Source organism: Orbicella faveolata, unplaced genomic scaffold (genome assembly GCF_042242905.1).
Source record: "Orbicella faveolata isolate gen_17 unplaced genomic scaffold, um_ofav_v1 contig_1, whole genome shotgun sequence".
In the NCBI taxonomy this organism is placed as follows: Eukaryota; Metazoa; Cnidaria; class Anthozoa; order Scleractinia; family Merulinidae; genus Orbicella; species Orbicella faveolata.
In genome coordinates this window covers 27,595,271-27,621,317 of record NW_028301536.1, presented here as the reverse complement: position 1 = coordinate 27,621,317, position 26,047 = coordinate 27,595,271, and the positions used below count along the sequence as shown (strand labels likewise).

General features: G+C 38.3%; 2 protein-coding genes across 2 annotated transcripts; one reads left to right on the top strand and one right to left on the bottom strand.

Moving 5' to 3' along the window:
- The first annotated feature begins 2,183 nt into the window (after positions 1-2,183).
- On the top strand, positions 2,184-6,173 carry LOC149118633 (uncharacterized). Its single transcript, XM_089288727.1, has 2 exons — positions 2,184-3,568; positions 6,121-6,173. The coding sequence occupies exons 1-2, from the start codon at positions 2,803-2,805 to the stop codon at positions 6,171-6,173; spliced, it is 819 nt and encodes a 272-aa protein (XP_089144853.1). The 5' UTR covers positions 2,184-2,802.
- Positions 6,174-6,213: 40 nt separating this feature from the next.
- LOC110045378 (protein PAT1 homolog 1-like) lies at positions 6,214-25,017 on the bottom strand. Its single transcript, XM_020750982.2, has 20 exons — positions 24,942-25,017; positions 24,719-24,827; positions 23,536-23,726; positions 22,935-23,021; positions 22,443-22,532; positions 21,294-21,455; positions 20,473-20,727; positions 20,083-20,293; positions 18,998-19,368; positions 18,377-18,521; positions 17,375-17,472; positions 16,867-16,938; positions 16,332-16,399; positions 15,624-15,704; positions 15,010-15,094; positions 14,397-14,471; positions 13,887-14,033; positions 10,796-10,887; positions 10,001-10,150; positions 6,214-8,111 (listed from the first exon to the last, which is right to left on the bottom strand). Exons 1-20 carry the CDS (start codon positions 24,978-24,980, stop codon positions 8,075-8,077), a joined length of 2,565 nt encoding a protein of 854 aa, XP_020606641.2. The 5' UTR covers positions 24,981-25,017; the 3' UTR covers positions 6,214-8,074.
- Positions 25,018-26,047: the final 1,030 nt, after the last annotated feature.

The following is a 26,047-nucleotide window of genomic DNA, read 5'->3' as shown; positions in this document are numbered from 1 at the left end:
GGAAAGAAAAGGAAACCCATGAGTTGATTTTCTCATGGTTATCATGGCTAGCGGTATTGCTCGTGGGCGCGTACGTGCCCATACTCCAAATAAAAGGTTGACAGAGACATGCAGCCTTGGTTTACCGTGTACTTCTTTGATATTGGATATCCATGTTATGATCATTTGACACCTGTCAAAACAAGGTATACTCTGACCAGTATCACGTGACCATATCGCGGGCTCAAGTTTATAGATCATTGAGGTCACGTGTTTTTTTTAAAGTTGACCGCTGACCAAGTGCTGGTTTTCGATTGGGCTCATGTCAGGTTAACTTGTTGAAAACAGGACGGGAGCCAGGGTAGGATTGTTCGGAAGCCGGTTAACGCTAACCCAGCATTAAAAGTTAACTGAATTATAACCTTTTCTTCTACTGACAAACGATTTTTGATGCTTTGTTTTGTGTATATGGTGATTTATAAAACTCAAAACAGAAGACCAATCAATATACAGAAAACCTCACCGCAAAGTTACAAAACTCAAATCAAAATTCTACCTTTTCCTGTTAGCTTAATCGGGCTCAGAACAACCCGGCGCAGGAGCTCCGCTTTTAGGCTGGCCTAAATCTATACATTAAAACGAGTCAATGAACAGCAAACTTTCATAAGCCAATTAAAATTTGTCAACCCTTGAATTGAGCAGGAACAATTTTCGCGGTAACTGATCTCATCCACGGAGTCGCATTTCGCTTCTTTTGTTTATCCCTTACGTCTAGCAATTTCTCGCACAGAAATTTTCGCTTTTTTTGATAGCTTTCGTCTCTTAAGTGATCGACTAGGCGATTTTGCACGGTCTTCGCGTGCGCAAGCACAAATCGCAAGCGAATGTTTCGTAGATGCCCTGCTAGAGCTTCTCCTGACACCGAAGTTAATTGCCGCGGAATTACCGACGAATTTTATCGCCGATATCTGACAAGGTAGCTTCCCCAAACGCTCCTTTCCTCTGCTTCGAGTGTTTTTCCATATTCTGTTATAAAATAACTGAGCTACTAAGCGCGCTCTCATTGGTCGATAGGTGTGTTAAGATGAGAGTATGTAAACACGCTTGTGACGTTTTAGATTCGCGCGTATTTTTGAGAATTATTTTATAAAAGCAATGGAGCACTTTTTCCGTGTTTACATAGCCTCATCTAAACACTCGGGGGTTGGGAGAATTCTCGAAAGTTATGCAAACCCTCGACTACGTCTCGGGGTTGCATAACTGTCTCGAATTTTCCGAACCCTCCTCGTGTTTAGATGAGGTTATGTAAACACGGAAAAAGTGTTCTATTGTTTAAGTAAAACAAACAGGCAGATAAATTACGCGTTTAGTTTTTTTAAAAATGTATAAATATCCGCACTCGATTCGGCTCGCCGATTAGGCCTGTTCAATGCTATTCCGCTATTATTCCTCTTTTTTCCCTTTTCCTTCTTGACCATTTATCTGCTGATTCGGTTTGTAAGCTGCTGAATGTTTCACGGCAGACTTCGCTACACCCAGTGTAAGATCTAGAGATATACTGTAAATATAAACATTGCGCATTCATTCATTCATACTGTAGCCAGCTGGGGAGTTCATGGCGGCGTTTCATTGGTTGGCGGCATGGCCACGTTGACAACCGCCTCAGTGAGGTGCGAAAACTGTGAATTTCTTTCGAGGCCGAAAACTCAAGGCTTATTTTTGCGTAAATTACCACTATTCAAATGAATTAATAGGGTATATAGATTTATCGGATTTTAACGAAACTTGGCCAAAATGTTCTTCAGATATTAGCGCACCAAAGGGTGTGAGGCTTTTGCGAAAATCGGAAAATTTTTCTGTGACGTCCCATTGAGTAACAGCAGTCAGAAAATCTTCTATTGTCCAACTTTGAAAGGGATTTCCTGAGCAACCAATAGAAATATCCAAAAAGCCTCACACAATTTGTTAGCCCATCATCTCATGACTGATAATGTACAGTCAGTTTGATGTCCGCGGTAACACAAAGGCTGGTAATTCAGTTTAGCAAGTATGGTCAGTTTCGCGTTTTTAGGCTTGCACGTGCCTATCAAAGCAAACGTAGCAATATATTGTTATTTTCGGATTCTACAGTTTATTAGCTTTACAATGGTATAAAGTTTACCGTGGTTTCCTTTAAAGCAGCGCGTAAATATTGATTGTGGAAATATTGATTGTGTTGAGATTGGTGATTTATGTCCCACTGGTTATGATTTTATCCACATTCCACGGGAATCGAGAGGTGGTGGTGTCGGCTTGCTTTTCAAAGAAAGTATGGATATTAAATGCAAAGATAGTGAGTGGAACACTTCCTTCCAGTCGTTCGAATTCTTGGATGTTCGTTTCAAGAGCTCAAAGATGATCAGGATGATAATTATTTACCGCCCACCGTCATCTGTGCCTTTGTCAACATTTTATCATGAATTTTCTCTCCTGCTTGAGGAATTGGCCACAGCATCAGGCGAGCTTTTAATTGTCGGTGATTTTAATCTACATGTGGATTCTTCGCGTGATGTCAACGCATTGCATTTTTGTGACCTAATAGCATCTTTCGATCTGAAACAATGGGTGACTACGCCGACTCACACAGGTGGTCATGTCTTGGATTTAATCATTACTAGAAATCAGTGTAAACTTATAGACAATGTTATGGTTCATGACCCTTTGATTTCTGATCATTACGCTATTTTTATGCATTTATTATTGCACAAACCATAATTTCCAACAAGAACTATTCGCCACCGGAAGCTGCGTTCGATTGATTATGCTGAATTCAATGACACTATCATGAATTCGTCCTTGTTTGACGAATCACGGCGTGATTTGGATTCGTTAGTTGATTCCTATCATCGGGTCTTGAAGTCCACCCTTGATGTTTATGCCCCCGAAAGGACCCGTGAGGTAGTTCTTCGTCCTTGTGCGCCTTGGTATTCAACTGACATTAGTGTTCAAAAGGACATAAGGAGGAAGCTCGAACGTAACTGGCGACGTACAAGATTACCTGCAGATAGAGAACGGTATGTGTTTCAGAACAGTGTTGTTAATGACATGATTGCCTCCGCGAAGCACACATTTTATTCATCAGTGATCCAGGAAAACTCAGGGAACTCTGGACTTCTTTTTAAGACAATAGAGAAGCTTCTGCACTCCAATCCAGTCCAGCGTTATCCATCTGGGCCTAATAACTGTTCTCTGTCCGAATCATTCGTTGAATATTTTAGTGACAAAATTGTTAAAATCCGCAATGATCTTGACAAAGTTGATGGAACTCTGAATGACGGTCAAGTTACTTCATGCAATGCTGAGTCTGAAAGCTGTCTAGCTGGTCAGCTGCTAAGTGAATTTAAACTGGTCACTGAGGAGGTCGTATCTGGTTTTGTGAATCACCTGTGTTCAAAGTCCTGTACACTTGATCCAATTCCATCTTCACTGTTCAAAGGGTGCCGTCATTATCTGCTTCCAATGATCACTCGTATAGTTAACTTGTCTCTTACAAGTGGCCAAGTACCTGATAGATTCAAGGTTGCCATGTTGAAACCGTTGTTGAAAAAGAGTGGAGCTGATCATGAACTATTTTCGAACTTTCGTCCTGTCTCGAATTTATATTTTCTATCCAAAGTTACGGAGAAAGCAGTTGCAGCACAATTAATGGACCACCTTAATGATAATGAAGGCTTATTAGAAGAATTTCAGTCGGCATATAAATCTCATCACAGTACAGAGACTGCGCTTGTGAGAGTTCAAAATGATATTTTGAAGGCTATTGACAATAACAGATCGGTTATATTACTATTGCTCGATTTATCGGCTGCGTTTGATACTGTCGATCATTGGATTTTGTTATCTAGACTACAGAATCGCTTTGGTATTAGGAACACTGCTCTTAATTGGTTTCATTCGTATCTTCACTCACGCGAACAGTTTGTTTCTGTCAATGGAATTGAATCGTCAAAGAAGAATTTACCCTACGGGGTACCACAGGGTTCTGTACTGGGACCCTTGTTGTATTCCCTTTATACAAGTCCGCTGGGTGACATAGCCAGAAAGCATAGCATACCGTTTCATCTCTATGCAGATGACACACAGTTGTACTTGTCGTTTACGTCCAACTGCCCTAATCATCTATCAAGCTCAAAGATGGCAGTAGAATTATGTGTTAAGGACATTGGGGACTGGATGCTGCGCAACAAACTTAAGTTAAATCGGGATAAGACTGAACTTTTGGTTATTAGTTCTAAATATCGTCCACGACCACCCTCGACTATATACGAGTTGGTGATGAAGTAATCAAGTCTATTAAACAGGCCAGGAATTTAGGAGTTGCATTCGATCAATGTTTGGATTTCAAAGAACACGTTAAAATAACCTGCAAGTGCGCATTTTTCCGCATTCGTAGTATAGCTAAAATTAGGCGATACCTATCCCAGAGTACTACTGAGACCATTGTTCACGCTTACATAACATCGCGTTTGGACTATTGTAACGCCCTACTGTACGGTCTCCCAAAGTGTCTGATTAATAGACTTCAGCTTGTACAGAACTCAGCAGCTCGCCTTGTTACCTTGACTAGAAGGCAGGAACACATCACACCAATACTAAGGAGCTTACATTGGTTGCCAGTTCATTTTAGGATTATTTTCAAAATATTGTTGTTAACTTACAAAGCTCTGAATGGACTGGCCCCTGATTACATTAGAGACCTACTGCGATTTAACATTTCTGGTCGGACACTAAGATCTTCAAACAACAGGTTGCTTGATGAGCCTAGAGCAAATCTTAAAACGTATGGTGAAAGGGCTTTTTCCGTGGCGGCACCAAGGCTCTGGAATAAACTACCCCTCCAGATCAGACTTTCATCATCAGAGGCAGTTTTTAAGGCTAATCTTAAGACTTATCTTTTTAAGCGTGCATTTGATTTGTAGTTTTTACTTTTTATTTGTAGCCTAATTGTATTATATAGCGTATTTAATTCTTAGGATTTTAACTTTTAGGATTTAGGATTTTAGGTTTTTAAAGAATTAGGATTTTAATTTTAAAGTATTGTAAAGCGCCATGGACAATTAGTGGAAAATGGCGCTATATAAATGTATATTTATTTATTTATTTATTTAAAGAAAGCATTTTCCGGAGAGCACCCCTGAAGGTATACAGTAACCTTAAGTAAAAACTATTTCAAAATGAGTAATACTAAGTTTCAATCATTTTGATAAGAAGAGCTGGTGGTCCCTCAGGCGATGCACAGTCGGCTCCCGATATCTCGAACCTTCAAGGAAAATTGAAAAATGTTCGATTTATTGGGAGTTCAAGTTATCAGCGGTTGAGAACAAAGGACCGAAAATAAGAAAAAACGGTGTTTACCATATTACTACTTTCGTGTTTCGTGGGACTGAACCGTAGCAGTGTTTTCCCCGCTTTCTTAGGCTTTTCTTAGGCGGAAACATTTCCGAGTGAACAATTTTACGGTTAAAAGAACAACACGGCTCAGTTGAAAGCGAAAAACCCGACTGTCTCTGCTAATTTCCCGTTCTGACAGTGAAAAAGCTCTCGCGAGTGCCATTGCTTTATATGCAAGTCTGAGTGCAGTGGATTAGCGCTATAAATGTTTCCAGAGAACTGAGAGGCTTTAAATTACACCTTGATTTTGTTTTCGGAGTGATTCCGTTGACAGGTAGATGCCGTTTTTAACACGCTTCTTGTCAAGAAGCATCAAATGATATTTACCCCGCGGTTAAGTTGGTTAAAACTAGACCTCCTCCTGACTTTTCGTTATTCACTAGCGCGAAGTCAGTGGGGGGCAGCCATTTCAGAACCTCATGAATCTCGTCGTGTATCCTTGGCGTCTCAAACTGCGCCCTGTTAACAGAGAGACTGGAATCCAATCAAATCACCCAAAGGTCCGTGACGGCGAATTTGTGATTGTAGATGTTTCTTTTATTTGTCGGGATTAATCTAGAGAATAAATTCAGCAACAGATGGAGATTTCATTGGAACGGAAATATGTTATAACTTGGGCTCTTATCTTTAGTACCATATTGCCATTTCGTCATTTCGCTATTTCGTCATTTCGTGTTTTAAACACGCCCTTTTTCTTGTTCTTATCTTCAGAGTCAAGTGAGAAGTATTTGTTGGTCGATGATGTTCTAAGTCTGCTCCGTTGAGTAATAGGAATGGCAGGGAATGTAGCAACACACAAGAAGATTTACTCCTCATCAGTTCATTATTTTTATTTGCTCTCAATATCAAAGTATTATTTCAAAGTCAATAACCTTGCTCTAGCAATTCAGTATTACATGTAATGCTCTTTGTGGTGCTTACAATGATCGAACAAGCGCAAAGAATTCACACATCTCACTCAAAAAAATCTGTTGGCGATAAACGCTATTCCTACGATAATTCACAACTGTTACCTCACAAGGCTCTAGCTACTTACAACAAATCACTTGTCACAAGACAAGGTACAGGCAATAAATAATTCGAATGGGAACAATCTTCACCAACGGACCAAGTTGGTGACTTTAAGGTCAATGCGACTCAAGAGCAGCATGTAACTCAGGGCCGAGTTGGTCAAAGCCCGATTAAGCTAACCCAGGATTAGCGAGAATTTTGGTTTGAGTTTCTTAACTTTTCGATGAAGTTTTCTGTATATACTGTTTGTCTTTCAGTTTCAAATCTTGAGTGATCTCAAACTACACAAACATAAGCAGTGAAAAACTTTTTTGTACCAGAGAAATTAATTCTTCGGTTTACTTTTAATCCTGGCTTAGCGCTGACCGGCTTTCGAACAACCCCGCCGCAAGTTGTAAGCTAGACTCATAAACGGCCGAATAACCAAAAAGGCAATTGATGATGACACATATATACGAGTTGTTCAAAAATAGATTCTTTTGAAGAGGTTTAAGTGTTTTCTGTTAATTGCTACAAAGGTTTGGCTCTCGCTAATTGACGTTTGTTACGGAGAATCAGTGGAAAACCTAGCCTTTTTCCAGGCTTATTTTTCATGGAAATAAAGTACCGCGACTTGCCACCAAAAATTGTAATTTTGTATTGAAAGTACAGACCATTGCAACTCTATAAAAGCCTCTCCTGCATCCCTGTACTGAACAACAACATATCTGGTAATAGAGAAAATATCAAAACGTAGGTCAGCAACTTAAACTAGCATTGTCTCGGTCTTCTTGGGAAAATAAATTATAGTTTACATCATGAGCCATCCTTCCTGACATAGTCAGCTTGCTCAATCTTATTTGCATCGTTGAATTTGTCGAAAAAGACAAAGAGCAGTAAAGTGAAGAATCACTGCTCAGTATTTTTCATTTTGCAAAAATTGTTTCCTTAGTCTTCCTATTGCATAACTATGCAAAATTATTACTGCAAGTTGAACTAAAAACGTTTGTTGATTTCAACAATAGTACATCATACTTTACACCGACTGGGCTAAACTCAAGAAGTCGGCACAAAATAAAAGAAATTTGTTTGTAGGCACAGCTTGTCATACGTCTAATTTCTTCAATATGATTGTTACCAAAAGTCTCCAAAGCTTCATTCGTGTTTGAACTTGAGAAACTCTGCACATCAAACTGCATACCGATTGTAATGCGGAGAACAGAATTAGGCATATAATTAATACAAAAGTGCTTGAAATCTGTACACGGCAACAGTGATTCGTCTGGTCGCCCCAAAAATGAGCAACTCTTTAATTTGTTGATGTATAAAACTTTATATTTGATTGCCATATTCTATCTCTCCTCATAAACTGTACTGCTTAGTAATTATAGCATTAGTATAATACATGTTAACACCCTGAAGTGAGTTGCATAGGTTCTAACAGTGACAAACTGGGTTGTGTTTACACCATTTAACTTAGCAAAAGAACCTACCAGAAAGTGCAGAAAAACAAACAAACAAACAAACAAACAAACAAAAAACAAGCATCTCTCACAAAGAGTAATTTCTTCGCACAATTTTTCAATTGCGTGATTACTCATCTCTCAATTTATTATAATTAATGTATTAGATCTACTTCGGTTGATAGGCTGCAGATGAAAATCTGGCGTGTGTTCTACGCGGTGATCTCTGATTTGGCAGAAGCAGCCAACCTAAAACAACAACAAATAACAAGACTATTAGAATTAGATTAGAGACAGATCTCAGTATTCTCTTCTTTAGTGTTGAGAAAAATCCCACAGCAAGAGTTTTTAAAGCTTCAAAGGAATCCGAACCGTTCTTCCGCCAGGGTCTTCATAAGCCTGCCAGCAGGCTCTAGTGTCTGGGTTTCGCACTTATGCGCTGGTTTCCGGCTTTTCTCTTTTGCGTACGAGCGAGTTATGTCAGTCTCTCGGACCTTCGCCGCTACGCGCGCGCCAAAACACGAGACCCAACTCGCAGGCTAGATCTTCCAATTGTTAGGAATTGTCACCTACTAACGAGCAACTCATATTTGTTGAGTATTGCTCTACAAAATCAAACATTCACTGCTGGGTTTGCTGCTATCTACGTTTGTTTAAGAGATTGTGCTAAAAATACATGATGCGCCCCTTCAAAAGCATGTCTATATGGCAGAATCAGAACAATGTCTAGGAATGAACGTTCGATTTCCCACACCTTTCTCTCACGCACGTAATCAATGATCAAGGAAAGGTAGCCTTCAAGTGCAATAACAAACATCCAGACTTGAATAAAACGTATGGAAACTGGTAAAGGAAATTTGAATTTTCAACAGGGTTGAAAGGGCTCAAGAAAATTTGAATCACAAACCGTTGTTGGTTGATAAATAGGGACTTTAAGATATGGTACGGCTAGGCTGTAGTACGGCGGCAGATTGTGAAGATCGCTTCCGGTGACATCATGACGCGCGTACCAGTACGGCTTTCCCGCCGTAACCTTGCTTTCTACTACGGGAAAGTGCCTGGTTCCATGTACTCTTCACTACGTGAGTATAAGCCTGCTGTCTACTTCTCATTTTAACGCTTTTTGCACTGTTTGAACAGCCTAGTTTGAAGATAAAGTTCTCAATCATAAAAATCAGTTCTAAGATCACTGTTTGTTATTTGTACAGAAAATTTGAACGATTTTAACACCTACCGCGAGATGATCGATTCAGTCATATTAGTATCGGGCCGAACAGCCGTAGATAAGAAAGCTTCGTATGGTCTAAGCTGAGCTATAATTGTTTATTACTGTTCAAAATATATTTTATTATAATCGAAAGTTTTGCATTTTCGGGCTTATTTCGTAATCGTTGTAGGAACAACCTGTCCGTGTTGAAATCGAGCTTTTTTATATCATAGTTTATATTTTGTTTTGTGGTTGGAATTACAGGCGGTTCTATCAAGTTCTAAAAGGCAAATCTGAGTTCTGGGAAATGTAAGACGGATACAGGAGAAGGAAATCATTGTCATTAATCAAGCCTATTTCGTATGAAAGTAGAATAATCTCTGGTTTCCTTGAAAGTTGTCATTTTTGTGAAGACACACAGAGACTGCACATACCATTGCCGTACAGCAAAATCTTAATCATTTGAGTCTGGCGGGTAAAACACCGTTGTCAGCCTAGTCCCTCACGGCCAAAGTAGCCGTAGTAGCACCTCGCCGTAACGTATCTTAAAGTCCCTGGAGGTTCTTCGTCCACTAAATCCAGATCGAACTAAAAGTTGAAAGTGTTGGATCTTGTGGAGGGAGAAAAATGGAGAACTTGGAGAAAAACCCTCGGAGTAAGGCGAGAACCAAACAAGAAACTCAACCCACTTATGACCCCGGGTCAAGGTTTCGAACCCAAGCCTCCACATTAGTGGGATGCGAGCTACGCCATCCCTGCTCCCCTTGCGTTCATCACACTTTCTCCACATGAGTAAAAACAATTACGCGAAGAGCGAAGGGGGTTCTCTCTAAGAGGATATGGAGGCCTCATATATCGAGCAAACGGAGTTACGTGACCAGCGGAGAGAAATTTCGGTCTATCTAAAAATCCGCCGTGAGCAGTAACAGACCTTAAGTGTTCTTGTAGTAATGCCTTGGTTTGGACATCAGTGCAACTGGACAATAAAGCCACTAATGTGTCTGCCGCTTCAAGGTTTTTTCCCAATTGTTTCACAGGAACATCTTGGAACTCACTTGCCACTTGAGACACGATGTTCAACCTTCAAAATAAGCAAATTTTAGTGCAATAAGTACTTGTCTCAACAAATAATAAAACTCAGTTGTTATACTCATTAAGGCATTTGTGAGTAACAGCTTCGCCTTGGCAATCAAGCAATCAATCAGGGGTCATGGGTTCGAATCCCGTTCAAGCATGCATTTTTTCCAGGGTTTAATTTCACAACTGCTTAACTTGTGTACACAACTGCAATGATCAATCATGTCTTTACATCTTTCTCAGCAGTTCACAGATATGGTTTTTCATATATTCACTCTCAATCAATCGATCGATCGACCATAACTGCACACAGTTGTACGTCGTCTACTACTACAAACGACTCCACATGACTTCAAATCCATTCTTTAAATAATGTCCAGTAACTGTATAACGCGAAGTACCTCGCAAAATAACGACAATGTTTCAGGATTGGGGAGAAGGGGCGGGGGGAGGGGGGAGGGAGGGGGCTGTTCTTTACGTTTACCATTACCTTGGAGGGAAGAGGTGTTAGCCAGTAGTGAACACAAAGTTTCAATTGCTGTTTCCTGAGTCCTTTATTTGTCAAAAAGTTTACGTCGCAAAGTTGTCAAGAAATAAAGAAATAACAAAGAAGTTATTACCAGCAGAAAAAAGAAAAACAGTCTTTTACCATGATTTCCGTATGTCATCATCTGATTCAGTTAAACCGTTTGATATGGCAGCAGCTCTTCCTAGTAGTATGCTTAAAATTCCGACACCAAACTAAAAACAAAATACATTACGTTGGTCAGTGCTTACATATACATACTGGCCATCTGTTACATTCAACTAACAATTGTTCTGCCTCGCCATTGGTCAAAATTGATCATGTGGATAATTATATCGGGATAATGTAGTCAATATCTCAGATTGAAAACGTCCCACACACGTGTATGGCACTTGCTGTCCACGTGCTCAGAACCAATAAATTACCGAAAACATTCATTGGCCTCACAACTAACATTTGTGTGGAAACTACTCATTATTCGAAACAACTTGTCCTGGTTTACTGATCTATGTAACAGACTCCAATAGTAAATACATGAACGTGCAGTGTACGGAAACACTGCATAGCAGAACAAAGCGTCCGTTTCAGTAGGCTCCTTTAAAGGAGTAGGTCACTCCAAAAACCGTGTATTTTTTTCCATCACCAATAAAAAGTTCACATTGAGTTGAGTTATTCACCGTTATTTTAGCTTCTGAAGTGGATGCGAACCCAATGAAAAAGAAGTGAAAAGTTCGACACCGGGAGCCGCCATTTTGAAAGGATCTTGAAGGCCAGGCCGCATATCCGTGACGTCATTCCGTCCGAATTGGCCCAAAGCTCAAAGGCTAAAGCTCGTCTTTTCTGTTCTAAATTCGGCCCGGGCTGTAAAACCGGAACCGAAAAGGATGGGGAAATAGGAGTGACTTTCCTTAACTTGCCTAAAAAGAACAAAAAATTGCCAAAGAAGTGGTTCGAACAGCTACGTCGGGATGAGAGATTCATGCCAAAAAAACTCGAAAATGTGTATGTGTGCAACGAGCATTTCACAGACGACTGCTTCAAAACTCAATACCGATTTGAGCTTGTGGCTGGAAACACAAGAAGGAGGTCATTGAAGAAAAATGCTTTCCGACAATTTTTCAACGGAAGGCCCTCTTAAAGGCACGTATTGCAAGCGAACGACGCATCGCAAGGAACGAAAAGAGGTAGCTGTCAGTTATACTTTTCATTTTTAAAAACATTTTTGCCCGGCAGAACTGTCGTTGACTTGATTGGGTAAATATTACTTCTGCGCAAGAAATTGAAGCTCCGCACTGGACTACAGGGCTCGAATTTCAAGAAAAAACCTTGGAGCCAGCTGGCCCCTAAGTTTTCAGGTTTGGTCGCCAGCACAAGTATTTTAGTCGCCAAAAATTTTCGACCCCTCAGGCAATATATTTTCACGAAAAAGACGCTAAAACGGCGTGAATCACGGATTAGGTTCATGTATAATAAGTTTGCCGCTTTTTTTTCTATAATAACAGGGAAAATGGCTGAATGAAATTCTTTTCATCATTTCCCAGTCTTGTATTTATAAAAAAAGCTTCTATGTTACAAGCTTTAATTCATTATATTTCGTAGACTGGCGCTAGGGTTTTCGTGTTTTCGTGTTCATTGATGCATAGCGACTGCATGCGTTTTTTGGAAGTGATTTATTAAATTTCTTAGGGTACCGTGGGAACTTCAAATGCCCTGAAGATTTCTTTAAAATTACAAGTCAGACTAACCCGGTAAGGTTTTCTTTTATCGAAAAAGTATTTTTTCGCTTTATAAATCTCTTGTGTGGGCCAAAATCAGAGCGTGTTTAATAATCGGCCTTGACAGCCAGGGATGAGTTAAAATATTTACAAATTTTTAAATGCTGTCTAATTTGATTTGGAATACATCGGAAGAAGTAGTTAACTGTACATCAGTCCTATCTACGTATCGGCAATTACCGATAACAACTCCTGCTATAGCGAAATCCGATATCCGCATGTAAATAATATTTTGTCTGAAATGTGTTACAATTTGTTTTCAATTTTATCAACACGATTCATCATTAATTAAGGACAGTGTTTTTGCATTCACGTCATTTTTGGGAATTAAAGTTGCTAATGAAAGCAAATTTACGGTAAAAAATGAAGCTTTAATCTTACTGCATGCTTTGTCAAGTAACGAGGCGAGTAAACACGACACATGCGATACGGATAAACACATTAGCAAAGTGAATTTTCCTTCATCAGCTAATGTTTAGGCATGTAAAAGTTCCATATGCTTTTTTCTTCTATCCAAAATCTATTACTTATGCTTAACTTTCCAACAATACAAATTACAATTCTCACAAAAAATCTTATGTAATGATAAGGAATGTCGTCAATTTCACATTTCACGTCAAAGAGGTCGATTTCACTTCGCATCTTACATGTAAAGCCACTGCGTATTTCACAAGAGTCCACGTAGTCCATAAGTGTAAAGAAACCTGGCAAATACGTACGAGCACGGGCAAAAAGTATCCAAATTTCATGAGTAAAAACACAGAGTTATGAGGTGGAAAGCATTCGCCCGATTTGAACACACCATTGAAAACTCGTAAGTTTCTGTGATACCAGAACTCCCTCCGCATGGAACCGCCAGTAAAATAAAAATAGAGACAAATCAGATCAAAAGCATTATGCTGGGGATTTAGGTAGGTCACCTACTCCGGCTGTTCTCGGCAACAAACACATTCCCTTTGCGTCGGCATGTTAGCACATCTCTCACAAGTACACCACAGAGGATTTTCCAACCAATCGTTCCATTCAACTTGATTATTATCATCCCCGGAATCACTGGCACGTTCTAGCTTCAAGCGCAGCCATACTAAAGCTCAAACGAACAAACACATTCTCGGACGGAATGACGTCACGGATATGCGGCCTGGCCTTCAAGATCCTTTCAAAATGGCGGCTTCCGGTGTCGAACTTTTCACTTCTTTTTCATTAGGATCGCATCCATTTCAGAAGCTAAAACAACGGTGAGTAACTCAACTCAATGTGAACTTTTTATTGGTGATGGAAAAAAATACACGGTTTTTGGAGTGACCTACTCCTTTAAAGGCAAACCTGAATCTCCTCACCCCCGCCCCGCACGCCAAAAGAAAAAGGGATATTACACTGGGATTTCCTTAATTACTTTGCATGAAAATGTTGAAGATGTCTTTGCTTTTCAAACACACCTGATTAACCAGCACTACTCCAAGAGGGGATGCTTGAGAGGTAGAGATACTCGGTGCGAACACCATGTGTTGAAGACAACGGATGACAACCGATGGAGACACCAGCTCTGACACTCGATTAAGAGGAACCATTAAATGATGCAAGTTCTGTAGTAAGATGTAATAACAAAAAGAAAAGATGAGAGGATACAAGCAAGAAGTACATTCAACTATAGGCGCCAGTTTTAGAGGAGGACGTTTTCTTCTTGGAACTGTTACCACCAACACCTGTTAAATGGAGCTGATACAAAAATGTCTGAGGTCCGAAACCATCGGAGTTAGTTTTACAGTTCAAAATCACTGTTCTACTCTGAAGATGTGCACAATTTTCCTTATGTAATGACAAAGAAACTGAAGTTTTAAAGCGGGTTTTGTGTCATTATGCTGTACATTACGTTACGTATAATTATTTTTCTTAGCACTTTATAGAAAAATGATTATGGTAGTGTGATTTCTAAATGCCATTGTTACCTCTCCACTGAAGTCTTTTTTGATGAGTAATGAAATATTCCTGGTAATTGCCAATAGCACCGCCTCCACTTGAACCTAGTAAGAACCAAAGCATTCCTTCATTAAAAGGTATAACATTACAAAATAATAAGAAACCTAAGAATTTTACCAAACGGTGGCGACACAATGTTTCACTGTATTTTCTTAACCCACACACTTCAGCCATTCATCCATCCATTAGAACTAGTCCAAACACTCTCTAACCCAGGATGCTTTCCACTCAGTCAGAAATTTAAGAAAATATGGGTTCCAGGTAATACAAACAGTAAACACTTTTTTGATTTGCTCCATTGGACCATTCCAGGAAAAAAAAAACGGTGCTTCTCAGGACTACTACTCTCTTCGTCCTAGTGTTAAAAATAGGTCCTGGCAAATTTAATACTGGGAAGTGATCCTGCATTGGACTAGCTTCCCATATACACTGTAGGAGGGGAGTAAAAATACTCCTACACGTAACTGGTTGATGCTACAGAGACCGGGATGAGCCTCGGCTGTATGGGCCACTAGCCTGGTGCAGACTTTACTCATGGTGCAAGTTAACGGAAACACAAGAGGTCTATACAAGAAGCCCTACCGTATTAAACATGGGTAGTGCCCTACTGAGAAGAAGTTTTCCTTTACGAACTGATAGAAATTGTACAAAGAAATCATCATCGCAGCTGAAAAAAAATAAAAAAGGAAAAGGTATGAATACAAGTAAGGATAAGAAATGTAAATATATTTTCGAGTGTAATGATCAAAGACGACAACGCAATGTCAGTGAAATAAACAGTTTGAAGTGAAAGACATCTTCACAGAAATGACCGTTCATTTGGTTTTCCACAAAATCTGAAAGACTAGATTACATTGTAAAGGACTAAAATTACACATACAGCGTACACCACGAAATATTGACATGGTTGGATGTCTCAGTGTGAAGGTACTGTAAGGCAAGTTACACCTCAAGTGCCAATACTTTAATTTCAACTAGATCCAATAAGGAAACCTGCTATTGTTTGTATGACAGTCAATAGGCCATATATTTGTATTCTCAATATCGCACTGGAACTGTAGCTCATGCGGGAGAATATCATTAAAAGAGAACAATGTCATCTAACCGCATTAGCCTCAGTTGCAAGCTAGTTTCAGTCTAATACTGAGAATAATATTATCATGCCATTCATAATATGGTCAATTTAGTTGACATACTTTGTAGAATCTTCAACAGAAAGTTTCAACAGGTTAAACAGCTTTGTCACAGTGAGCTGCCTGGTTTCAAAGAGTTCATTCCTGAAACGAGAAACAACATTAAATACATCTCTCAAAGGAATAGTTTCACTGCATGTATTGTTGCTTAGGTGTGAAACCAGTGTGTGAAGTTGTTTATAAGTGCAAGAGCTTTTAAGCCTTTAGCAAACCTTTATGACTTCATAAAATGCTAGGAAGTTGGGGGGGGGGGGGGATAGACAAACATTCTTTGGCACTGAGACACAGTGTCCTACACTGCTGGAGATCACTCCAGTTTCTGTAGCATAAAGAAACTTGAAGTTTTGCTTCTCAGTCTGGATGGGATGCTAGTCTGCTGCAGGATACTCACCCCTCTCCCCCAGCATTTTATAGCACTCTCTTAAAACTTTGCTGTTAGCTAATTATACTCCTGGATGGAGAAGGGCACTGTAACAATAGTGTCTATGACCCTAGTAAGTGCTTGAACCTGCTCGATCCAGGTTCTAACATGCGATATGCTAATTGTAAGGTCACAACATATTTTGTTTGATTGCACAAACATGTAACTCTGCAAAAGACACATTGGAAAAAAAAAGTGGCCTAGCTGTCTAGTAGGTCTTTAATAGTACATTGTGTAAGTACGTACAGCTGTACATGCACATGTAAGCTCAAACTTTGTTACAATCATACCTTTCTTGTTCTTCAACATGAATTAACTTTTTCTCTAAACTTTCAATATTCAAAACACAATCATAGCTCTGGAAATAACAAGAAACACATCACAGCTTTTGTAAAACTTTAACATACATGTAAAACATGAATTGGGATTCAATAAATTCTCTAAAACTAAATGCAGAAAGCTTGACAAGGCCTCTTTCCCAATGACTCTTGGGGAAAAAGGTACGTAGCTCTAATCAAAGCCACATCAGAAAAGGTATAGATACCAACAAAATCGCATCAGTAACAAATTTTGAGATTAAAGAAGTTTTTTCAGGACTTGCTTTCCATAAGTTAAAAACCTGCGGGGAGTGTTGATAACTGGTTAAAGAACACATAATTGTTGATGAGCCAATGGCGTAGGTATCCAATTACAAAAAGTTGTACTCAGATAGCTGTCACTTGATAACCAAAAATACATACCAGGGAACCAATCATGATCAAGAATTTTGTCATACATACCATTAAATGTATTATCATCCATCATGCATACATAACAAAACTTTACCTTTTCTATAGTAAGTAGCAGCTGGCTGCGTCTCTTTGTGTCCTTCATAGGGGTTGAACTGCCTTGTTTTTCCTGGTTGGAGTAAAAACACAGATTAATGACCAAATAGTGGCATTTCACCTAAACTTCCAATTCTGCTAATCTACAAAATTATTACTTAACATGTGCATTACATCTCTGTAGGAACACAGAAAATGTTCTCTCCTTCTCAAAAAGTAGCACAACAGATCATACATTGTGATTGTCAGGGTAAGGGTTGTTCTGACGACATGAACTGTTGTTGGTGGCTGACATTTCCGCAACCAGAACAGCAGTCATCTTGACGCTGAAGATGAGTTCCACTTAGGCTGTTACAACAATTATTTTCATACCTACCTTCACTCAGACTATCAAACAATAGGAACATCTGAACCATTTACTATATTGGCACAACATTTTTTAATAATATTAAATAAAAATCTTTGAATGAGATGCAATAAGCTGAAAAAGGCAGTTTGTAACAACTTACCTGTTCTGATCCTTTACTGATATGCATCAAATCCACCATTTGCCTTGGATGCAGTACAGATGATGAGGACACCTTTCCTAAAGTACCTTGGAAGTCCACTGTGAAAGAGAAAACTCTCCTGTCAACTACAGTACTGTCTAAATGTTCAATAACTGAGAAACACAGTGGTGATCTTTTTCGTACTAGAAAGGAACACCACTAACAACATGTTTGTACCTAAAAACTACACAAAATATTCAACAAACACAGCAACTACACAGGTTCCAAGAGTGCAAACATCCCAGTTATCTTCTTTCACGTGAAAAATGATCTTAGAACACCAAGATGAAGACACCACATGAATTGTTGACAGAAGAGCAAATTGTACATGTAATTTGTTTTTAGAGATTTTTCCAGCACACACTATCCATCAATAAATACATCTCTTCTTACGGTTTTGCCTTTTTTTATGTACTGCTCACAATAGTGTCCCTTTAACAGTACATTTACATGTACTGTACCAACACTTTCTATTACATATTTTGTAATTAAGGTCATTTATAGGGGGACTACATTGTAAAAGCTTGTAAAGGTTTCTTTAGTCCTCCTCCATACATTCACATTTGTCTTAATTTAACGTGACATGTATTGACCAAAATGGAAATAAACTTGACTGACTGATTGATTAACACTTTTTTTCTACTCAATCTCACTCATCAACTTAACTAATCCTAGTGCTGTACATGCACCATTGTATGTGGTGCTCGGTGCATTTCAATTTGGTTATAAAATTTATCACCGAATTCAAGTGTGCCAAGCTTCCCGCAACATTTAATGCTGTTTAGCTCCCAGCAGGAGACTCCTATAGCAAACTGGTAGAGTTTCAGACTGCTGTGTGGAAGGTCACTGGTTGAAAATAGTTTGATGTATCACATTCACACACAAGACTTGATTTGGCAAATTGCATCAAAAGTTGATGGTGTAATTCGACTGTATTGTAACCACACTTTAAGTAGCACTTACTTGGAGTGTAGTTCTTTTTCTCTCTTTCAAACTGTGGCAAGGCCATCTTTGTTGTTTCTCTACCTGTCTTGCTATCTTGATCACTATGCTGTACACCTTCAGTTTGCTTTGCCTGTTCCTTAGAAGCCTTTCTCCTTGTATAAGTCTGCACAAAAAAAGTGAAGCATTTATCTACTACTAACTGTAACCAAAATGACAGTTATCCAATTCATTGCGCCAATAATGATTATCAGAACGAAAAGCAGATTATAATGTTAACAAACCAATACAGCTATTTTTATCATTCTTTATTTATTTTATTTCTTGAACCTACTAACAATCTTGCTTTCTTAAATTCAAGATAAAATAAAGATTATTGTGTTACAATGTGATGTATATGATTATGTAAATCAAGATTTGGTTTGTTAACTTCTGATTAATTAAGGAAAATAAAACAAAACATGCTTTTCCTCATTGGTTAAAGCATAAAATTAAAAAAAACAAACAAACAAACAAAGAATCAAAGAGCAGAAAGAAACATTGCAACTGAATGAAAAACAATTTACCACCTGAGGCTTTGTGCTTGCAACGATTTTGTTTTCATACATTGAGGATCAAATGCATTGCAATGACATTACTAACTTGAAAATAATAATCATCTAGTTCTGGTTCATTGCTTGTTAGTTGAAGTAGCTGAATCTTGATCAACCATTCCTTCTCTCTTCTTGTCATGAGACCGGCATATGGATCATCTTGTCTTGGGCCACTCTCAACTGTATTCAATATACTGTGAATTTTCCTCTCTAAATCAGTAAACTGGTGATGGTGTTCACCCCTGTCCTGCTGTCTAGGTGAGCGATTATCATTGGAGAATCGGTTGTCATATTGTTGTCTTGAATAGTTCTGTCTTGGGTCCTGAAATCGTCTGTTGTGAAGCTGAGGGCTGACAAACCTTCCAGGGTGTTGTGGACTCATTGGAAAGTTCATCATGTTCCCTCGCATCATCATGTGGCCTGCAATGGACAATACAAAGATCAAAAAGGATGATCAGACTCTATTAAGCACTGACTTTTGTAATTTGTTTCTTGGACTTGCAGCTGACAAAAATCTTGCACAGTACATGAAGCTTTACTTTGGGCACAACTTTAATCTAAAAGTTTAAGCCCACTATGATAATTGCAAGTTCTACTGTTCATGAAACATTTATTCAAGACATATTCCACCATGTACACAAAAAAATAGACGAATAATTCTTAAACTCAAATTCATCAAAAAATTCTCAAATTCTGAAATTCATAAAGTTTAGCAGAGGAAAAATCATGACAACAAACATACTGTGACTGTAGTTTGGAAAGATGACAATTTCACCATTAACCAGACTTAAGCCAGAATTTAAATTAGAAATACATTTACATTAGAAATGATAAGATTCAATTTAGATCTTCAAATTCAAACACTGAACACCATGCAAAGGTGACATCATAATTTTCAATCAAGCTTTGAAAAATACATGCAAACACGGTAGCATACACTGTATGGGAAATTAGAAATCCAAATCCTTTATGGCAGACACTACACAACACATATCCAAAACAGGTACATTTGTAAACCTGTGAAGCAATTTATATGTAACATGAACATCAACTTACATTGTATGATTTGGAGCAAACCTGTTTTCAACCAAGATTCCCTTTTATAAGATAGCACAAATGTAGTTTAATACCCACCAGGATCGGAGTGTATCATGGGATATGGATGTCTTGGAAAAGGTTGCCCTCTTGGTGTTCGCATCAAGTGAGGACTTGGGCCTGACATACCAGGCATAGGACGCATTCCGTGCAATCCAGGAATTCCAGGCATTCCAGGCATACTTGGAATGGGGTGCTTGGATGGACTGGGTCTGTGTTGAAACATATGGGAAGGTACTGGTGGTGTGTGCTGCAAACAACAATTATAAATATAATTAAAAGTCAATTTAACCAGAATCTCTCTCTACGTGCATGTATCCAATCCAATCCACCTTTACAGCTGTAACTTGCATTACTTGTCTGTTATTTTGAAGTCCGTATTTGTGGCTGCTGCTTAGCTATCACTGATGACCATGGTACAATACTAACCATCCTGGCTGCAGGAGAATGAAAGCCTGGAGGTGTCATCATAGGTCTTGGAATACCAGGAGGTGGTTGTCCAATCATCAACTTGCGAGGTGTCTGTTTTGGCCCTTCTGGCACCTGTTGCAGAGCATCATCCGTTCCAGTAAGTTCTTTCTCTAAGTCCTCCAGTTTTATTGCATTTACAGGCTGAGGCTTCTTCATAAAACGACTTGGTGGTACAAGGCCTTGGCGTGGCACAGCTTGCACAATTGAGTCATCCTATAAAGACAACAAAAGGTGATGATCAGAACACAGTGAAACAATACAAGTATCTGATAAGAGTGCTGTTTTAGAAAAAAAAACCTGTATCGCCTTACAATGATTTTCACTTGGGCATTGATACTAATTCACAGTTGATATGGTTTGGATTACTGTGCTATGTGATTGGCTTAAAATATTTGTGCCACTTTGTCAGCCAATCAGAAGTAAAACCCAAAACCAATCATGACTTACTTGCACATGTTTTCCTGCACTTCTCATCAGTCATTTTGCTTTGAGTTTTGATAGGGTCACTAGAATGTCTGTGTCCTTTGTCAATGGCCAAAGTGATTACTTTGGTTTTGGTTTCACATGTATGGCACTAAATTAAAAAGCATTCTATGCAAACCATCTACATGTACATGTACCAACCACAACTTCTTCACTCTTACAATAATTAAGTTTAAATGTATTCACATCTCAAATCCCACTTTATAATCACTGTTTCTGAGGAACATTGATTTAATTCCCAAACACCACATGAAGAGACATCAGGTTCACCACACAAATCACCTAAACTTACTCACCTCAAAGGCTGGTGAGAAAGGTCTTCTTGGCATGCGCTTCCTTTCTCCCTCTGCCTTTAGTATCTCTTGTAGTGGTGATGGCTGAGTATTCACAGGTCCTTTGTTTGTGTTTTCTTTATCAAGTTTGGAAGGTGAGCCCCATATACTGGAGGATGGCGATATCTTCAAAAAATAATCAGTTTAAATACATAGTTTCCTAACAGAACAGATGTATGGATAGAGAATGGTTGAAAGATGTAGATCTACGTAAATTTGCAATACATGTAATTCAGAAAGGAAAGAGCTATGGTATCTTAAACTCCACATAATGAATGATAGTGATATGTCAAGGGGCTTATGGAACTACAGTGGCAATGCCATGTAGAATAGCAATGAAAACAGAAATTTCTGCATGTACTGCACTGAGAATCTCTTGAATCTCCACGTGAATACATTTTCAGTAAGATTTTTTATGGCTAGGACCATCCTCAGCTCAAAATGTTAACACTGCAGCATTACATTCAAAACAGATTATAAGGGGAAATTTGATGTCATGGTTCCCCACCCCACCCCCACCCACACCAAAAAAGGAAGATTTGATAATTTCATGTTGTCATCTTGCAGCGGATAGTCAAGTAATGTACTGTATAATGCACTTACTGGGCTTACTAAATCCCTGTTGCCATTGTTATTGTGAATCGTGTATAAAATTCATATTAACCAGTGTCAGCCAACCACCAAGCAGTTTTGGGTTTTGTAAACTCAACCTAGTTAGTACTACAAATAATGTGCATTGCTGCATGCCATAATTATTATTATTTAAAACCAAAGAAACTGTGAAACTCTTCTTGACAACCCTCATAAAACCGAAGAAGACTAGTACAGGTATGAGTAACGCATAGATTCAGTCAGAGCCAATTACAGAGCAATTACAGTGTTTTTGTTGTTGTTGTTTTTTCAGTGTACATGTAGTCTTCATGGTAGCACTACATGTACATGCACTTTTTAATACCAGAGTAATTATAATAAATTATTATTATACAACTACGTTTAGTTGTACATGTATGTACCTTATGCATCAAGTGTCAAGTGAGTTATTGTATTGTGACATAGTGCACCTGCAATACAATGTACTATGTATGTTAATACAGTGTTAAGGAAAGAGCTTACCAGATCATGTAATGATGTAGCTGAAGTTGGACTGGAGAGAGGTGATGTGCCATCCCAAACTGGGTTTATACCTGATGGGTGTTTGATGTCCTGGCAATAAGAGTAGAAAGTCATGTAATTACACAACTTCCCCCCTAAAGAATAATATATCTACTTGATAAGATAATCAGACCTCTGCAGTAAGGTGAGGGCTAAACGCACTACTTGGACATGTACGTACAAGTTAAATTACTATTTCACGGTATGCTGTTTTTGTTTCAAGCACTGATCAGAAGTTTTGGACAGATCCAATGTACAGTGTAAAGTGAATAACAATACACAAGTAATTTCGCAAAATACTGTAAACTTGAAAAATAAATTTACATTTGACAAGAAAGAGAGACCTTTGTACCACATGTCAACTGAAGAATAGCTACAACAGAACACATGTCTAGTACATTAGCCTGTTAAACAAAATAAGGGGGATGTGTGTACAGATATTAGATTTTATACCTTGTACTTTGATGAGACTCTGGGGATGGGTATAGAGTCACCTTCATCATCGTCAACCAGTTTGGTTAAGTTCTGCTCAAGAATTTCCTGTTCAATTAGGTTATATAAATGCAGTTAATACAAAAGGAGTGTCTGGCAAGTCAAGGAAACAATATTTTAGAATAGATTTCCTTCTTCATCTACAGGAAATAAACACAAGTTTAGGAAGCAAAGCAAAGAATGCTTACTGGCTAAGTTACTGAAAAAGACACAAACAATCTTGGAGGTCCTGGGAATAACAATGTACCTGTACATGTTGCAGCCACATATATACATGTATGCAGCTAAAAGCATAGGATACCAAATAATTACCCAAAATGGATCTGGAAAATGCTTCTGAAGCATATTTTTCAAAAACTACATTTAATTAGCATTAGCTTCATGTACACAAAATTTCTCTCCAAGAAATAAAATTCAAAGAAATACAAAACTACTTTTTCATGTTGACAGTGTATATAGCTTGTATATAGCGGCAGTGAATTTGTGGGAACTTAAAATTTTGAATTTCTCACAAACTTAAAAGTTGCATTTATCTCGGGGTAGTAGAGAAGTCAGACAGTACCTCTTCTCGATCTAGCTCATTTTCAGAGTCATCATCCTTGGCAGTCTCAACAGCTCTTGACAACTTTGATTTAGGATCATCATGCTCTGATCCAAGTCCCTTTTTCCTGAGCCAATCATCAAAATCTGCTCTTGCTGCATCTTCATTCTGTATACCTGCTAGTTTTCTGTGAGCAATTTCCCAGTCATCTTCTGTAAAGAAGTAAACAATTTTGAAATTAAAATCAGCATTGCAAACAAGGTTTTGATGTCTTCACAACACCAATGTCAAGGTTAAGTGGCAAATAATATTACCAGTAGGCTTATTGTGTATCATGGGTGCTAACAGCTAGTCTAACAGTCTAAAAACAACTCATTTAACTTTTATAAAGCATCTGGTTACCTCTGCTTTTTATCTTGTGAAATGGAAGTGGCAAGCCTTTATAACACATGATTAGTTTCTGGTTGTGCAAAAACTATTATAACTGTATTTTGTTTTCTAAGCCAGAGGAGAGCTGTCAGCAACACTAATGGCACTATTGTGGAGTTTTAAAATCATACCTCAAGTAGTTTACATGGTATCATTTCCATGCACATATTCTTAGAGTCTTTAAAAATATTTTGGCTCTTGAGTATCATGGAAGCTAAATTCTAAGTAACTCTTCAAAGAAATATGTTTCGCTCTTTTAAGAAACATGCTGATATCAGCATTTTTGTTTGAGATTCAAGGCTAAAATTTTATCTCTGAAAAGTGTATGGCTACCCCCAGTTTTCTTCTTGGATTTCAATAGCTCTTGCTGAAATATTCCTTTTCTACATGGTCCTAATTCGGCCCAAAGACCTTTTGAATTTGTAGCCACTGTCTCTAAACATACGACTTCGATGACAAATATGGGTCACTTGAAAGAGCGAGGACGCAAGAAATGACAGAAGCAATACACTACCAAAAAAACGACGTAAAAACTGCAGCATTATTTTACGGCAAATTACAAACAAACAGGAGAAAAATTGTCTCTAGCGTTTTTACTGCTAACTTTGCATTAAACCAACAGTTGTAAGCTTACAAAACAAACCAGGAAAGAGCCTTCATTCAACGCACTTTCAAGTGAATTTACGACGTGGTTCCGTCAGTTACTCAAATACAAGCGCGTCTTTTGAAAATTCGACCTTAAATTAACGTTATAACGCGTCAAATGACAATTTACCCAAAGCTCCTGCTCCAAATGTATCGTCATTTAGCTGATCATAGTTAGCTCCCTCTTCGAGATTCGTCAGCGATGGGTCTAATTCGGACAAGTCCTCGTCCTCAAAGGCCTACAATAATGAGAATTATTAGTTAACAGTTAAGTAGAAAAATGTTCTTGGAATACTTGATAGTCCCAATTAAGAATTATTTTGTTCGAGAGATAAATTAAATGGTAAACGTACAGGAATCTCTGGATTGAAACCAAAGAAAGTGTCCGCCATGTTGACATGTTGGACGCATAACCACTGCGCATGCCATGTGCTATATATCGTTTTCGTACCCAGTCCTTTGCGTTAATTCAATTTACGGGAGCAAGACGAACCACACATGCAGTTTTGCAATGTTATCAAAGAAGTAACGTAAATGGGTCTACACATAGCACGTTCTACTCCACCCCCTCCCCTTGCCGCAAGGCCAATGAATTAATTGATTTAAAACTAACATAAACGTTTACACCTTATGGGTCTTCTGGCGTTTTTAGTTTTACCGCTTTAGCGGACAGTAAACCCCTAAACCATCCCAATGGTGCACTCTACACTTCAACTTTCTTTTAGAAAAGATACCAAAAAATCTGGTTTCCCATCACAGAATGATATTAATAAATTTCGATTAGAGATTCATAGATTATGTATTGAAACGGGTAGACACACAAAACTGAAGACTCCTATAAATTTGAGAATCTGCTCTTTCTGCCATTCAACTGAAGTTGAAAATGAAATACACTTCCTTTTTCATGCCAGTTATATGATGGGTTAGGTCAAGAATAATGGCTCCTGGTTACGTTTAAAATTCTTTAATGAAATAACAGTTAGATATTAATGCAAAAGATTTGTTCCTCTTTAACGGCATTGATCCTACTATAAGTCGATCAACTGTTGCTTTTACTTTTCCGAGTTGCCTTTTGCGTCTGTTTCAAAACGAGTCTTCGTGCGAAAATGTGTTTGTCCCACTCTGCCTTCAGATTCATACAGGTTCATTCAATATGACTCGTTTTGAAAAGGTAGAGGCTCAAGGTACCTCGAAAATGGCCTATTTCGCTTGTAAAATAAGTTTTATTTTTATTTTCGATGGTATTATATTTTCTTTAGTACGTTTAAATAGGTAATGCCATATATTGTTATGGAAATACATAAATAAATTAATGTTGTCGTTGCTTTTCTTATCTACACGCGATGTTACAAATTCATCCTTATTTGATTAATGACTACACAGGAATTTCGACAAGTTTACAGTTCAGATAATTGACAAAATGAAAATCTGCTTAATATTCTGTCAGGAATGTTCGTCG